The sequence below is a fragment of the Penicillium crustosum genome (assembly GCF_028827405.1).
Source record: "Penicillium crustosum strain IBT 35664 chromosome Unknown utg000003l_segment0_segment0, whole genome shotgun sequence".
Classification (NCBI taxonomy): Eukaryota; Fungi; Ascomycota; class Eurotiomycetes; order Eurotiales; family Aspergillaceae; genus Penicillium; species Penicillium crustosum.
In genome coordinates this window covers 3,860,025-3,876,471 of record NW_026623124.1, presented here as the reverse complement: position 1 = coordinate 3,876,471, position 16,447 = coordinate 3,860,025, and the positions used below count along the sequence as shown (strand labels likewise).

The following is a 16,447-nucleotide window of genomic DNA, read 5'->3' as shown; positions in this document are numbered from 1 at the left end:
GATAAAAGCCATCTCTTTATAGAATTGAACAGTGTATCATGGAAAGTGTTCTTTCGCCAAAGCCATATTTTGATTATTCAGGGTATCTCTTTTTGGTTGAGTCTCACGGTAAAATAACTAGGAAAGGAATATGTAGCTCCAAAGCAGAAGCAGGAATCGGTCCTGTACAAAAACGCCCCAATGCCCCAGCCAAAACATCTAGCCTTTAATCATCGCGACGACTCCGACGCGAGTCGCGATCACGGTCTCGGTCTCGGTCATTTCGAGACGAGTGAGACGAGTGTCGCGAGCTGCTGTATCTCTCATCTCGAGATCGATGGCTGCGGTCTCTATCCCGCTCTCGATCTCCATCTCTCCTTCGGTCGTCCTTATCGTCATCACGGTGACGACGATCCCGGTCGTGGTCTCGATCCCGATCCCGATAGGAACGGTCGTCCCGTCTGCTTTTGTCGTCATCGTCATATCGAGAAGAGCGACTAGAAGAATGGCGGCCACTAGACCGACTGCGGTCACGGTCACGTCGCGAGGACCCAGTCTTCCGACGAGAACGGTCCTCCTCATCGTCGTAGTCGCGTTTGCGGTATTCCCGGTCTCGATCCTTGTCCCGACCGCTCTTCTCAAGGTTGCGATCCCGTCGCTCGCGCCAATCGTCTTCCTTGGCAGGCTTGGACCTGGCCTCTTTTTGTAAAGCTGCAAGTTCCTCTTCGGTGAGTTGCTCGCCGGTTTTCTTATTCCGCATCGTAATAGGCATGTACACGCCCTCCGCCTTGTCGTTTTCCTCCCCCTGCTTCCTCGACGCCTTGCGCATAGCCGCTTTCCCCCAAGCTCCAAGCTCAGTTTCGGCACCCTTGCCGCCGGATGAATCCTTTGCACCAATACCGAGGAACCCAGGTCGTCGTTCTGGAACACGAGGCGTTTTCGCCTTCTCTGCAGCTGTGGCACTGCTGTAGTTGCCTCGTCCGATAGATTGACCATCCTTCCAGCCCATTCCTCGTAGTAGCGCCGCACCGAATTCCTCAACGGGAATGGCATTGTAAGCGTCCAAAGTAGCAGGCTCGGGTCGGGATGCCACATCTGTTCGGAAGGAGCCGAGTTCGCTGTATTGGACTGGTTCTTCCTCCTTTGTAGCAGACTCAATCACAAGGTCTGATCTCCGTTCCGTGTCACCCGTGGTTTCTCGAATCAACGCCTGCATCGCAATCTCGTCCTCCGTTAGGGGCTTAGTCTCGACAGGTTTCGCATCAGGCATGGCCTGGTCTTCGTCAACCGCTGTACCCTCATCTGCCTTTTCTGCAGACTGTTGTGCAAAGCTCAGCCCATACGCCATACTGGGGGTATCTGTCTCTACTGTAGGCTCTCCGGGAGGTGCCTGTCCGTTCTTTTGCGCTTCCTGCATAGCCTGCACTTCGCTAGGAAGTAGGTTCTTCTTGCCCTTCTTCACGTTCACGCCCGCCCGGTCGCGCCAGTTGTTCTTGCTCGTGACGGGAATTATCAGTGGCTTATTTGCGTCCGCGACAGCCTGTCCGTCCGCGGCAATGGCACCACCTGTGTGGGTGTCGAATCCTAAGATTTCCTCATGGGCCGGAGGGGCTTCATCTTCGTCAGATTCATCGGAGTAACCGAGCTGGTGAGGTCGCCGAGGCAGTGATCGGCCATTTGCTGGGGAATTTGTAGAACGGCCGCGATTTGAGGATTGGATGTTGAAACCGGTCTTTTTCGGAGGGCCATTTGAACTGGATGAAGATAAAGAAATCGGTTTAGATAGCAGTTTCCCGCCATCATTATGGTCGCGTGAAGACATCGCGATGGTATCTTTGTTTCCAACGAAGGGAGAGGCTTAGTAGGGAAGACAGGACTTGAGGAGGAACTGATACTTGGGAGCTGGGCGGTGGCAAATCCTGAAGCGCGCGGCTAACTTGACAAGCTATGGACGGTAATCCAACCTACATACATACCTAGGGAGGCACATATATATATTCTGTACGTATATACTGGATAATGCCTCGCACTCGGGCTGTCAGCTCGGTTATATGGTAAAGCACCTACTTATAGATTTAGTTATGATTTATCGAATCTGAATATATTCACTACAATATCCATTCAGAGATATATAACTATCTACAATTGTATATAAAAATATCTCTTCGTCACTACTACCAATAAAACTACTTTTTTTATATTCGATACTCTTAGATAGCTATACTTTGAATACCATTTTTAGAATTAAATGATCTATCTTGGTGATAGTAGAATTTAACTCTATCTAGGTAATCACTTCAGTGTGGAATCAGATCAGATAAAATTAGCTCCTGGGCACGTGAATATGATTATATAATAAAATGATATACCCGTCCACAGGTAGACCTGAGGGTCCTCTTCAACTACCTGCCTACAAAGTACGGAGTAGGTGAGGGAGACTTTAGGTAGAAGTCTACCCGAGTTGGAACCCGAATTGGAACCCAATACACATCTCCCAGTCATATCATACATTCAATGTTGTTGTACATCCATATTTCTGTCGGTCCCTAATCATCCTATCTCAATTTTGTCTAAATCTAGGGTAACTAACTTTCTGTAGCTAATTATACATTATGGTTTGGAATTGCGTAATCACTGGGGTTCAATCTATATAGTCTTCCCTGTGCTCTGGGCACCTTGTTTGCCATCTCGATGACTCGTTTGTGACAGCAGTGATTCTTGCGAGAGCCACAGTGATTTGGCTTTATTGGGCGCTCGCTGTTACCCTGAAGTTTCTTGATCTGCCATTAGAGAGGTCTTCTAGTAACTAGCCGCCCAAACTCAACGGTTTCTGGAATGCAGGTTCAAGCACTCGCAGCCTCCTCCGCAGCTTTCTTCTCGGCTCTCTTTTTAACATGGTCCAACCGTACACTCTTGCGCTCTGCAGCGAGGGAGACCAAGAAGGACACTCCGGCTAGGGCAATACTCCAGATCCAGGCGGCCTTGAGTCCTTTCATGTAAGCACTAACAACAGCCGCGAGATCCGCGGGATTCGGGAATATCTTGGCTAGACCGGTTGAACCAGCGCTAAGCACATCGGCAGCAGATATCCGGCCATCTGTCGGCAGCGAGGAAATGAGGACGTTGTTCATTATATTCGTGGAAGCTGCAACACCGACAGTACCACCGATGAATTGGAAGACTGTGAGAATCAGGGTTTCCGTTAGTCAGTGTGGCCAGAGACAGCAAAAGAGGATGATGCGAAGCATGACTCACATAAAACGGAACCCACGGTGACAGACATGTCCGCCCGCTTGGAGATTGCCTGGGCGACAATGACGTTGAGTTGAATGATAAGACCTGACCCAATTGAGGCCAGCACCTGATAGCCAATGTATTTGCCTGCCCCAGAGTTCGGCTCCAGGGTGTAGATCATAGCGGACCCTATCGTCACAAACATGGAGCCCAGCATGAGGAAGGGCTGGTAGTAACCCACCTTGCCGATAGCAAGGGATCCGGCAAAACTGAATATCGCTGTTTAGGAAGGTGTGTTAGTTCCGAGGAATCACGAGAGACGGGGCGATAGGGGCAACGGCGAAGGCTACTCACAGGTTGTCAACACTGTAGGCAGTGTTCGAATGCCTGACTCTGATGGTGACTGGCCTTGTGCTGCCTGGAAGTAAATGGGAAGGTTATAAATACGGGCGAATCCGGAGCCCTGTGCTGTCAAGTTGAACAGTGCAAGGACGAGAACGGTTCGGCGCTTGATGATCCGAGGAACAATCATGGCCCCTTCACCTTGCTTCCATTCTAGCACGATGAGCAAAATGATGATCAGGATAAATCCAATGAGAAGTCCAATACAGTAACTGCTGTTCCAGGGCTTCGTGACACCACCGTTCTCCAGTACCAAGACTAGACATACCAACGCACACACCGTGAGGGCGATGCCGGGGATGTCGAAGAGGAAGGGGAGCTCCTTCAATGTAGCATGCGCAACACGGGAATGAGGAGGCATCTTCAAGAACAATACCAAAATGATCACTGCGAAACCTCCAATGGGTAAGTTAACCCAGAAGCACCATCGCCATGTCGCGTACTGAGTGAATACACCACTCAGGATGGGACCCAGCACAGAAGACAAGCTAAAGACGCCACTGGTGAGACCGAAAACCGCGTGTAGGTATTTTGGACGCGTGATGAAGGCTAGAACTGTGTAGCAGCCACCGGTAACACCCGCACCACCGACGCCTTGAATAGCACGGCCGACGATCAAGGCCGGGCTGTTGGGCGAGAGGGCGGCCACCAAGCTTCCTAGCTCAAACACGCCGATAGCGGTTAAAAAGGCAATCTTGATGGGGAAGTACTTGTATGCTTTCCCCCAAAAGGACTGAAAGCTGGCTAAACAAAGGAAGAAGGCGGATCCATACCATCCCATCTGACCTTCGCTATGGAAGCGAGCCGTGATAGTGGGGATAGCAGTGGTGATGATGCTCTGATGAGACTTGATTAGCTACCTTCTTGCATAGCTCCCTGAAAAGAGAGAGAGAGAAAAAAAGAAGAAGTAGAAGAATAAGAAACATAGTCCTTACCATGTCCAAAGCGACCAGAAACATGGCCAACAGCAAGGCGATGGTGAGAATACTGCCCATTATGGCTCCCGGATACTCCACACTGGGAGGCCCTGTTGCAGGCGCCGGTTTCTTCTCATCCTCATCTGTAGCATTGCGTATCGATATTTCTTTCGACTCTTCAGACTCGGCGACAGGTACCGGGCTACTCGAAGTGGGTAACGACTCCCGAGATGGATCTTTGACTTCAGCCATATTATATCTAAGTGTATGTGGCTGGCACTAGCTCCGGATATCCAACTGATGTGGGGGACTGGAGTTAGGCAGCGCTAATTGAAAATGAAAAAACCGTCTGTGTAAATCGCCAATGATTACTCCATAGTGTTCTTAAGTATGGCGGTGCTTCTTTGTCTGTGGTTTCTACCCCTAAACTTCCAAGGGTCATGTTTGCACTCGCTGTTAAGATCTCCTAAGTCCGACAAATGCAAACCAGACAACAAAAAGCCGCTGCTTTTGTGGACTGATGATTGGATCTGGCCAGTGATGTTTATGATGGCTGATATTTGTATGGTTTGCATAGTTTGGTGATGGTGTAACGTAAGGTGTGCTCGGGTCCTTTCTTGGACTTTGATTGGTACTTCCTCTCCTTTGGGGTCTGTTTGCATCTATAAAGCCTTTTTGCATGGTTTGTCTTAGCCATGTCGTGTAAAGGGGCGATGCGAGGTCGGGTCCTTTCTCAACCTTTGATTGGGTACTTCTCTCTTTTTCGAGATCTCCAGGGTTGTTTGCACCTACAAGCCTCTTTGCATAGTTTGTATTAACCATGTCGTGTAAAGGGGCGATACGAGGTCGGGCCCTTTCTCAGCCTTTGATTGGCACTTCTCTCCCCTTCTGGGTCTTCAGGACTGTTTGCACCTGCAAGCCTCTTTGCATGGTTTGTATTATCCACACTGTGGAAATGGGCGATGCGAGCCTAGGTCCCTTCTTGAAATAGGATTGGCGGGGCTGTGATTCTGGTATGCTTGTTTGTTGATTTCAATTTGAGTTGCGGTTTGTTCATCGCCCAGACGTCTTGGCACCGCCAATAAATCGATTGGTGAAGATGAACCACAAAACAAGCCTCTACCCGCCCCTTAGGCCGCTTCTTGGCTCTCGCCCGTCGGGAAGGATTCCACAATACGAGGCTGTCCCGCCTCCAATACGGGGTCCAACCTTTTTCACGTTCACGTTATCATAGCTTAAGGTCTTTTGCATTTCGATTCTTTCACTTTCAACTTTAGGTCGGATATGGTAATATTCGGAATCAGTTTTATTTCCCCTCTCACTTTAATCGTAAGACCTCTCCTATTTCTGCGAGGTACATTTGGTGGGCGAAAAGTACAGTAGTTGCAGAAGATAGGAAAATCAAAGCCGGCCGCCTGGTGGGAGTCACCCTGCACATTAACCATAGAAGATAAGAAATATGTTATACACTTCCAGTAGCCCGAGTCACTCTGGAATTCATGACCCTCTCTTAGAATTCTTTGCGACTATTCAAGGTCAATGATGCCCCTGTAAATCGTCCGTTCAACTGGTGTAAGCATCCGATAGCCCGTGCTCATGAGGGGGCTAGCGTTATCCATATGTTGCTTATAATCAAATTAACCTTCCAATGATGGGACGTGAAGAATTTCCTTCGTGGATAATTATGGCACACATGCACCTTTACGGTTAATTCCGTCTCAGCTTCCTATCTAGGTTGTACTGCAATTTTCCATACTGTTGAGACTCATTCTGTGTTTCATGTTATGCGCCGGCCCGCGTTAGATTAGAGGTGCTTCCCACGTGCTTCCTTTTCTCTCTTCTCACCCTATCTCATATGCTTCGGGATCCTTTCTTCCTTCATTTCTATTCTGGCTGCCCATGTGGCGTAATTGGCCACCTTTCTCCTATCCTCGTTAGCGTATGCGGCAACGCAATCCTGCTGGTTAGGATGAGTGGAGACCGTCGGGAATAATGGGAGGCTAGAGGTAAGACTGAGTTCAAATATTACTGTATCTATATCTATGTAATGTGTTGTCAATTTCTGCGAATTTCCAAAGCATGTTCATATTCTTGTTTGTTGTAATCAACAAGATCCTATTAAGGTGTATTGTCGCACATATTCCTAGAAACTCCCAATGGATGGACTCCAAGAACAACTATCATTCGGTAGAGGTTAATACGAGTTGGTCCGAAAAAGGTTTAATCAAATATTAACAGACTATCTACTCTGTAGTTTTGTACGCTCTGTACGGAGTAGAAGAAACACGCTAATTCAGGTAGGGTTACATCTTGATTCGACAGGTGGCCCCTACTAATGTCTACCCACTCTTTAGCTACTTTGCCATGAGGACAAATGTCCTATTATAGAACGTAGATTCTGCAGTGGCAAATCTGCCAGGGATTAATACGAAGGCCCATCAAAATATTCCCTTTCTGGTTGAGTAGTTCTTTCGCTCTAAAACACCAAACTTCGTCTGCGCAATATGTAAGCTTACATGGACAGACACCAACGCTTCTTACCCACCTGGGCAGTGCTTCGGTATCTGCCGATCTATCTATTTACTAAGCAATGCTTCTTTCTTAATGGCCTGCATTATCGCTCTTCTACCCTGGCCGTGATTGAAAAAAAGGGAAATCCTCAACTCATTTTGTTTAAATCCCCATTGGAACTATGCTTCTCCAGCCAGAGTCTTCCTCGAAGCCTCGCAATGATTCCCCGCCCGGGTTCAAGTTCCATTCTTCGTGCGATACGTGTCTCAAGGCCAAGATCAAATGTAGCCAAGCGAAACCGACATGCGCTCGGTGTCTCCAGCAAGGTCGCCAATGTGTATATAGTCCATACCGCAAGATTGGCCGGCCCTCCACCAAGAATCTTCCCCTGGACCAGCTGCAGCAACCAAAGGGGAGGACGGCGGGAGGGACGGCCCGCAGAAGCTTATCACGACGAGTTTCCCTCGCATCTCCCGGCATTGAGAACGGATCCAGGGTAGGCAATGTCCGTCATGCAACAAATAGAGTCTTGCATGCCCAGGAGTCAGTCTTGGTGCCAAGCCAGACCTGGTCCGACCAGGAATTAACGGGAAATATCAACCGTTTGGACTATGGGTTAGAAGGGACCAACTGGTCCGCCTTGGAGGGGCTTTTAGATGCATCCATGTCGACGCTACCCCAGGCCGACCACGAGTTAGCCTCTGCAGTCCCCCGGTTGGACCAGGTTCATGATCTAGATCCTAACCCCGGCCAAGAAGACCTCACAGGTTACTTGAGCCCTTCGTCATTAAGTAGCCGAGAATCCCTCGCCACGACATTCCCCCCCTGAGGCTGAAGCTGGATCATTCGGACTCAGTTCGGAATTTCCCTTTTCTGCGGGGTACTCTCTGGGAACAGGACCCGTGCTGTCCGAATCCCTGAATGCCTTCCCTGTCCTCTCCTCTTTTCCCTCGTCCGCCTCCTCCCCAGTCACAGAGGCCCGTGGGTTCAATTTATTATCTGCACCCACTGACCGATGCACGTTTCAATGCTACCCGGTCTTGATCAACATACTTAACGACATGAATGAATTCCAACGGAAAAGCTCAGGCCTCCCCCTTGACGTGCTACTTAATCTCGACAAGCGAGTGCGGAAGGTACACGAAACGATCTTGGGCTGCCCATGCTGCTTAGTGAGTTGCGCGGCGGCCTTGACACTGATGTTGATCACCATGGTGAACATCAATCTCCTCAGTTTATTTGAGCGGAGCTGTGGATCCACTGATGGTGGTTCGGGTAGCAGCATGAGCCGCGGAGAACTGAATGTGGCCCCCAGAATCGCCTTCGGTGGTGGAAACTACGCCGGCCAAGACAGGTCGCGCAACCCTTTACCGTACACGACAGGCCATCTCACCTTGGGGAACATCCACCTGGATGAGACGGTGAAATTGGTCTTTTCACGAAGATTGGTTCGCCTATACTTAGAGCGACAGCTGGGGGTAGTGCAGCAGTTGAGTCAGTTGCTGGGTAGAGTAGAGGGGGACGGCGCGAGCATCAAAGTTACGCAAGATTTACTTAGAGATCAGTTGCGAAGATTAGAGCATTTCGTCGGGTTTATTACTCTGACAGATTAGATTTTATTTATTCTCTCTCTCTCTCTCTCCCCGCGGCTGACTTGATTTCCCTGTACTATTGAGGTATTAACTTTTAGACTCTGAATGGATTGCCTCTGAACCTTTTGAATGGATAGTCGACTGAAAGTAAGTAAAGAAATTGTCCCATTCTATGTAGCATACAAGACCTAGCTTTCTAAGATAGAGAGAGTAGCCGAAGTATTTTCCAACAGCCGCCTGACTTGCACAAGTATGGTCAACAATCGCGCATCCACCTGCCTAATCTCCGCATTCTCCCCGCCACCCATCTCCTGCAGGACGATGACTAGATTGCGGAGAGTCCGGCAAATGACATCAAGAGCCAAATACTGGCTCTGCTGCTCGTCCATTTCATATTGGCCCAATGTCATTTTGGACGGTCGGCAGACCATAGTGGCTGGGTTGCGTTGTTCCTGTAGGGATCGATGTGTACTAAAATCGCGAAGGACTGAGCCTAGAACCTGATTATCCAGCGGATAGGTCAAGTTTCGGGGATCGGTTCTTTGGAATGTCGGCGATGTGGATAGAGGAGGTTGCAAGTTTGTTGCATATGTAGTTATAGCCCTTTCAAGCAGGGGGACCAGCCTCCCATAGATGCGAATGAAGGTATTGTATGCTTCTGCTGCTGAGCTTTGACTGTGTAGCTGGCATTGTTGCGACTGCTGGGATAATTGAATGGTCTGTGCACTTGCAGCGATGATCACATCGAAACTGACATCGACCATGCTTTCGATGCGCTCCCAGGCGCGAACTGCCGAAGCAACACATAGACATTGGAAACTTAGGGCGGCCATGATCTCAGATTCGGGTTCTTCGAAGACATTGTGCGGGATGTCAGGAATGAGGGTGGTTTGAGCTTACCTCGTGGCCCCCAAAAAGGCAAAGGTACCTTTGCTGCATACTACCTCTCTCGGGCCCAATCAACTTACGTTGTAGTCCTATTACATGTATGCATCGGAAATTTTTGAACTCAAACCACAATCCTCGGCCTCTTTCCCGCCTCGCTTCTGATTGCTGGTCTGGAAGGGTTGATAGAAATGCGGCCCTCTCTGTCCCTCTGCTCATTTCTTTTTTAGTATGGCTTGCTACTTACTGCTTATTTAAAAGCGTGATGAAATTATTGCATGCGAAATAACAAAATGGAGCTTTCTCGAAGATATAATGACTTCAAACGCTTGGCCTGTGTTGGGTCCATTAATGATGTGGGGGCGGGGGCGGGGGGGCATTTGAAGCCTCTAGTACTCCCTGAGTGCAATTTGCGCTAGTTGCATGTAGATATAGTCGGATAGTTTCGTTGATCTTATCCTTATCGCAAAATACAATGAGAGTGCAATAGATATTTCATCCGAAGCTCAAGAATGGTGTGGCTTTCTGGACACTTATCGAACTGCAGCCATCGGTCTGAATGGATTTTTAGTTTGAGTGGCGTGGTGAAAATCCTGAAAATCAATTAAGCAATAAGGTAACAAGGCAGCAAGGTAACATGGAGTATAAAATAATCAAATCAATGAACAGCAAGTGTGAAGAAAGGAGCCGATTAGCCAGGGCTAGGATTATGTACCCGAGAAGAATCCACCCGGGAACTTCAGCCTCGGCGACAATGTGATGCTGACGTGTGCTAATCTATTTCGAAGTATGGGGTTTTTTGGGTTTTTGTTTTATCAATCACGTATTGTGAGTTATGGACCCGATTGGAAGCACGGTGATGGTGAAGGGGTCCGGATTCCAGCCTCCTATCACTGTAGGCATTTATTATTGGGATCAGTCTTTCTCTCAAATAATCCTATGAAGGTGTCTTAGGGGCATGGAATTATGAAACAGTCCTCTCATTGAATAAAGCACCTACATTCGCGCGTCAACGCTAGCCAAAAGAAAATGGAACGGTCTTTTACTGTCGAGTGTCCTCCGTTCGAGGTAGAGATCTCCCATTGGGATCGTATTCTGCCACCAACGCATTCGAAACGGATTCTGTGTTTCTCCCTCCCAGAAACTACGGACAAGGAAAAGGTGGTGGAACAACTGCATATAGCATTTCACCACACCGTCCAGCGACTTCCTTTGTTGGCAGGCTCTGTAGTCCCCTTCTCGTCGCATCAAGGAGGACGTCCATGGCTTCGCAACATCATTCCCGAAGGCGGCGCCCAGCTCATTGTCAAGGATCTATCAGAAGAGCTCAGGTTTTCAGATCTCGCCAAGACCAACTTCTCGCAACATCTGCTGAACACTGAACAGCTGTGTCCCCTCCCAGAGGTCGGGTACTTCAAAAATGAGTCAGTGGACGTATGCCGCTTCCAGGCCAACTTCATTGAAGGTGGCTTGCTTCTCGTTGTATCTATTATTCACAACGCGGCGGATGGTCGGGGAGTGACTGAAGTGATCAAGATCTTTGCCAATGAACTCAGCAAGGCACAGTCAGGCGAGACGCATTATCCGCTAGAACCAAGACCCGATGTATATCGCACAGATCGTACAAAGCTGGTATCCGGTCATGGGGTCCCTGGATCCATCGAAAATCATGCGGCATGGACTTCGGATCCGGCCAACGCACATGCTCAAATTCATAACGTGGAGAACTCGTGCCGTACCTTCCGCATCAGTGTCAAGGCTCTGAGCGATCTCAAAAAAATCCCTCTCTGCCACTTCTCGTGGTCCAGACGAATGGTTTTCCACCAACGACGCAATTTCCGCCTTTATCTGGCGCAGCATCATGCTAGCCCGCCATCGGGCCGGAATCTTGAACGGCGATGCAGAAACATATGTAGCACAGCCTGTGGACTGCCGTCCACACCTTGAGATTCCCATGCCGTACTTTGGAAATGTTATTTACATGACCAAGTCATCAGTGCCTCTGTCTGATCTGGCAGACTTTGAAAGTGGCCTCGGTGCCGCGGCTCGAGCTCTGCGCGCTGATATCAAGGGTGTTACGGCCGAGAAATTCCGCGACTTGGTAGGATATGCGGAACGAACAGCGCTTGAAACTCATACCCGCTTGAATATTCTGGAAGCCATGTCTACATCGGGCATTATTCTGACCAGTCTGTTCAAAATGGACCTTCACGGCATGAACTTCGGACCTATCTTTGGTGATGGTCATATCAAAGCTCTTCGCCTGCCGGCCAGAGGAACCCAGGCTGGTGCTGTTATTGTCTTGCCTCGGGTTCCAGATGGGAGTTGTGAGTTTATGGTGACTGAACAAGAAAGTACAATCAAGTGTCTCCTGGAGGACGAGTATTTCAGTCGTTTCACAAATGACGCAGACAGCATTGGAGCCTCCAGTGAGGAGGTTGTTGCTCCCTTGCCACAGCCTCCTATCACTTCGGAAGAAGGCATGATCTCCATCGATAGCACTCCTCCAGTGATTGAGGCCATCACGATCAAGTCAGCTCCAGACATTGAGCCTGTCACTATTGAAGCCGCGACTACAGAAGTAGAACCAATAACCATAAAATCGATTTCAGACACTGAAACTGTCACCATTGGTATCACTACTACTGAAGTTGGTCCGGCCAGTACGGAGGCTACCTCTCCTGTTGTCGAACCCAGCACTATGGAATCTGATTTAGTTGAACCTGTCACTGTTGGGACCACTAATTCCGAGGTTGAATCCGTTACCACTGAGACGACCGCTTCCAAGGTGCAGGCCCTCACAACTATCTCTAAAGAGTGGCATCTAGTCCCTGCGGGTGACGTAAAAATGCCCTCAACACTGATCTCTAACCGAATTGACGCTCCCCAAGTTGGTACCATCAAAATTATCCAATTGAACCGACCTGCGGCGAAGAATGCCCTCTCAGTACAGATGGTGCATGAATTAAGTTGCGAGATTGAAGAGATTCATAACGAGCGGCACATGGGCGGCACACGCGCTTTGGTTATTGCGAGTGCAGTGGACGGAGTCTTCTGTGCGGGAGCGGACCTGAAAGAGCGCAAAGATATGAGCTTGACAGAGACACAAGCCTTCTTGACTAGTCTCCGGGGTTTGTACTCCCGTCTAGCTGCCCTGCCTATCCCCACTATTGCCTGTGTTAGTGGCCACGCGCTCGGCGGTGGACTGGAACTTGCGCTATGCTGTCATCTGCGTGTCTTCGCCTCTAACGCTGTGGCTGCATTACCCGAGACTCGGCTAGCTATTATTCCCGGTGCTGGTGGTACCTATCGCCTCCCCAATATTGTGGGCATGTCAAATGCTCTGGATATGATCTTGACAGGCCGGGGAGTACCGGCAAGTGAGGCTGCCAAGATGGGACTGTGCAACCGTCTTGTGGGGGCAGACGGCTCGGAGGACACGCAAGCGTTCTCCAACCGGGTTTTGGCTCTGGAAACCGGTATCCAATTGGCTGAACAAATTTCCGATGCTGGACCTATTGCTATTCGAGCTGCAATCAGAGCACTTTCGTATAGTTGTGAGGCGGTTGAGAACGCCGCCTACGAGTCTGTTCTGACGACGAAAGATCGAAAGGCTGCCCTTGCCGCATTCAGTGAAAAGCGCAAGCCTATTCTGGTTGGGGAATGAGACTATTTAGTTTCAAAGTCTCCTAGACTTATTTTTGCATAGAAGCCTGAGATTTTCATGTACACCCTGTTCTTTGATGTTGGACAATTTATTTTTCTGTTGATAGCTTGAATTTTTGTGAGATATACGCATCGCTATAGATGTCTGGTCCGTGTCGGTCATGAATTTAATTTTGAAGGGTACACTTATAGTCAAATATAATCATATTTGTCTTGTTGACTGAATACGATCCATATTAACTAAATTGGTATATTGATATCTTGTTGAATGTTGTTATGATGGATGACTTAAGGATTTGTATTTAAAGAACTAGAGAACTGAGCTTTAGATTGGCCACTGTTACATGATATGTCGACATATGATGTCGACATTATATTCACTATATAAATGGAGCAGGCAGGAGTATTGAGATCGTGTAGCATCCTCTCCAAGAGCTTACCTCTTATTCATTCTTTTCTCCTTCTTCCGTATCTCTCTCCAGAGCATCGACTTTACAGTTTGTCTTTCCTTCTCTTCTGTTACTTAATACATATCCCCTTTCCTCTAGATAGCTGGCATCTCTGGCCGACAACTAGAATCTGGAGCCCTTAATAAGCCACAGAAGTGTGTTCCCTCAAGGCTCCCCCTTCCAGTTATCTATACCAATCTCGAAATTCTCTTTTTAAATGGCATAACTCGCCGTCAGGCGCGATCGCACATGTTCCTCAATGGTAGGCGCATCGATTTCCTCATTTTCGTCCTGCCCAGAGCTCCTGAGAGGTTTCACTTTATAGTCCAGGTTGCCGTCGTAGAAGAAAACCACACTGTACCGGTCATTGCTCTTTATATTCCACACCCGGTGCACGCTGCTCTTGTAGTCCCCTTCTGTCATTGTGGAAAGGATGTCGGCCACGTTGACAATATACACATCCTCTTGGGGAGGTACTCCGTGCCACTCGCCTGTCACACTGTCCTGAACCTCAAGACCGGGATGTTCGTCCTGCAACAGAAGTGTGAAGGTACCAAAATCAGTGTGCTCACCAGCACCGAGCTGAAGCTTCTTTCCGTCCTGTTTCTCCAAGCCCCGGGGATAATGGAGAAGTCGAAGCAGAGACATTGGGTCACAAGTCTCGAGTTCATCGAATACATGCGGGCCGTAGGGTAGTGTTGCCGCAAGAAGCGACAGAACCACATGGGATAAACGCTGCATCTCCGTATAATACTCTTCCAGAACCGATTGGAAATCCTCGGGCGCAAGCTGTTCGGGCTTTGGCCAGACGTTGGGACCTTGCAGGAAGCGACCGTTTGCCACATGGGGGTGATCAGGAGGTAGATCGGTTGCGATAAAAAAGCCTTCTTTGATGTCTCGCAGCGCATCGGCCTCCTGAACGGCTCCAAATTCGAGCTCATATGATTGAGTCTCCATCACATCGTAGCCCCGGAATCCAACGGTCTTCCGGCTGTCTAGTTCGAGTTTGTTCTTCAGTGGAAGGGCGAAGAATCGAGCTGATGCCTCAAAGACCGATTTTTGCAGTCTGAGAGGGACCTGGTGGCCCTTGATTTGGAAGAATCCAGTGGATTTGCATGCTGTGCGCACGGATTCAATGACATCCTGGGCGGCAGCCCCGTGAGGATTTTCCAGGAATGGCGTGATATCCACGAGTGGAAGATAGAACGATGGATTGCTTAGAACAGGCATTGTCTTTCGCGGATGATAAACTAATTTCGGTGCTTGAGGTAGTTTGAATTTTATTTTAGGAGATCTAAGGGGACAAATGCCGTGACATAGGATTGTTTCGATCAGCCATCATGTCCTTCTCCCGGTTTATTGCGAACTTACGACCTAGGACTCTTGGATAGAATCGGGTATAGCTGCAATCGGGCCATTTAGTAGCTATATGTGGCGTTACGCCGGCTCGGCTGCTTTCTCTGCAGGAGAAAGTCGCCGGATATGCGAATAAGCCGCCAAGTACTTTTGATCGTGAATTCTTTTCAATGATAGAATCGAGTTGGACGAATGAGGAATTTTTGGAATTCAATTCAATTTTAATATTAATATTTTTGGGCGAAATCTATGGCTCATGTTATCGGCTACCTATCATAAACTGGCCAGTATACTCTATACCTAGGTAGTACTCTATACCTAGGTAGTACTCTAGAGATAGACGATTATCACGGATTGATTTCTAGTGTTTGACTCAAAAGATATCAACTTAATCGCCGCTGAGAGGCGTATCTCGTGCGTTACCTTTGGGCGTCCTTAGATCCCACTTTCCCTTCATCCTTTGCTATCCCGAGGAAGAGTATTACCCAGAATGAACACAACACGCACGTTAGACAACTCGACCATCCATCTGCCACGGATATTATGTCTTCATGGGGGTGGTACGAATGCCCGAATCTTCCGGGCTCAATGCCGAGGGCTTATTGCTGGACTAAAATCGGAATATCGCCTTGTATTCGCCCAAGCTCCTTTTGCGTCGCAGGCTGGATCAGATGTTCTATCAGTTTATAGTCAATGGGGTCCTTTCCGGCGCTGGCTTCGATGGCGACCAGAACACCCAGTGATCCCACCAGAAGACGCAGTCCAAGAGATTGATACGTGGCTAGAAAAAGCCATGCATCAAGATGATCTTGCTGGAGCTACTGGCGAGTGGATTGCTCTCTTGGGCTTCAGCCAGGGTGCGAAAGTATCCGCCAGCCTGCTCTACAGACAACAAAGCTGGCAAGAGCTCTTCGGCACCCGCCCAGCTGGAATTAACTTCCGTTTCGGTATTCTCCTGGCGGGACAGGCACCTTTCATATCAATGGATTCTGACTTGACGTTGGATCCGCCACTACCGGACGCCTCGCAGATCACCGACCTCAAACACAGCGAGCGAGAGTTATTTTATGGCAAGGGTCATGTGTTGCGAATTCCTACACTTCACGTCCATGGATTGCGAGACAAGGGACTAGATCATCACCGAAAACTGTTTGAGGATTTTTGTGCTCCACAAAGCCGGAGGTTGATAGAATGGGATGGGGACCATCGAGTACCTCTCAAGCTAAAGGATGTCTCGCTTGTTATTCACCAGATCCGCGAGCTTGCAAAGGAGACGGGTGTTTATTAGAATTATATTTTCTACTGTTTTAGATGTCCCGGTTGTTTATTGTTTATTGTTTATCAAATAGTAGATTTGTGATTGTTGCTTCCTGCTAGTTTCCAAGGTTGTATAAATTGTAAACCGAATAGGCGAATGACTGATGCAGTGATGCCCATGGGGTCACCGTTGAGGTTG

The 16,447-nt window shown here is 48.7% G+C and overlaps 8 protein-coding genes across 8 annotated transcripts; 4 read left to right on the top strand and 4 right to left on the bottom strand.

The window, feature by feature from the left end:
* Positions 1-205: 205 nt before the first annotated feature.
* spp2 (spliceosome ATPase-activating subunit SPP2) lies at positions 206-1,801 on the bottom strand (the record flags this gene model as incomplete). The annotated part of the gene is made up of 1 exon (XM_056876274.1): positions 206-1,801. The coding sequence occupies one exon, from the start codon at positions 1,799-1,801 to the stop codon at positions 206-208; it is 1,596 nt and encodes a 531-aa protein (XP_056728462.1).
* A 1,021-nt stretch (positions 1,802-2,822) lies between these two features.
* On the bottom strand, positions 2,823-4,784 carry N7487_008543 (Major facilitator superfamily domain general substrate transporter; the record flags this gene model as incomplete). Its single annotated transcript, XM_056876273.1, has 4 exons — positions 2,823-3,160; positions 3,235-3,492; positions 3,568-4,453; positions 4,551-4,784. The coding sequence occupies 4 exons, from the start codon at positions 4,782-4,784 to the stop codon at positions 2,823-2,825; spliced, it is 1,716 nt and encodes a 571-aa protein (XP_056728461.1).
* A 2,440-nt stretch (positions 4,785-7,224) lies between these two features.
* N7487_008542 (Zn(II)2Cys6 transcription factor domain-containing protein) lies at positions 7,225-7,872 on the top strand (the record flags this gene model as incomplete). Its single annotated transcript, XM_056876272.1, has 1 exon — positions 7,225-7,872. One exon carries the CDS (start codon positions 7,225-7,227, stop codon positions 7,870-7,872), a length of 648 nt encoding a protein of 215 aa, XP_056728460.1.
* Positions 7,873-8,254: 382 nt separating this feature from the next.
* N7487_008541 (uncharacterized protein) lies at positions 8,255-8,656 on the top strand (the record flags this gene model as incomplete). Its single annotated transcript, XM_056876271.1, has 1 exon — positions 8,255-8,656. The coding sequence occupies one exon, from the start codon at positions 8,255-8,257 to the stop codon at positions 8,654-8,656; it is 402 nt and encodes a 133-aa protein (XP_056728459.1).
* Positions 8,657-8,823: 167 nt separating this feature from the next.
* N7487_008540 (uncharacterized protein) lies at positions 8,824-9,468 on the bottom strand (the record flags this gene model as incomplete). Its single annotated transcript, XM_056876270.1, has 1 exon — positions 8,824-9,468. One exon carries the CDS (start codon positions 9,466-9,468, stop codon positions 8,824-8,826), a length of 645 nt encoding a protein of 214 aa, XP_056728458.1.
* A 1,081-nt stretch (positions 9,469-10,549) lies between these two features.
* On the top strand, positions 10,550-13,187 carry N7487_008539 (uncharacterized protein; the record flags this gene model as incomplete). Its single annotated transcript, XM_056876269.1, has 2 exons — positions 10,550-11,255; positions 11,329-13,187. 2 exons carry the CDS (start codon positions 10,550-10,552, stop codon positions 13,185-13,187), a joined length of 2,565 nt encoding a protein of 854 aa, XP_056728457.1.
* Positions 13,188-13,848: 661 nt separating this feature from the next.
* N7487_008538 (isopenicillin N synthase family dioxygenase) lies at positions 13,849-14,865 on the bottom strand (the record flags this gene model as incomplete). The annotated part of the gene is made up of 1 exon (XM_056876268.1): positions 13,849-14,865. One exon carries the CDS (start codon positions 14,863-14,865, stop codon positions 13,849-13,851), a length of 1,017 nt encoding a protein of 338 aa, XP_056728456.1.
* A 616-nt stretch (positions 14,866-15,481) lies between these two features.
* Positions 15,482-16,279, top strand: N7487_008537 (uncharacterized protein; the record flags this gene model as incomplete). The annotated part of the gene is made up of 1 exon (XM_056876267.1): positions 15,482-16,279. The coding sequence occupies one exon, from the start codon at positions 15,482-15,484 to the stop codon at positions 16,277-16,279; it is 798 nt and encodes a 265-aa protein (XP_056728455.1).
* Between the last annotated feature and the right edge of the window lie 168 nt (positions 16,280-16,447).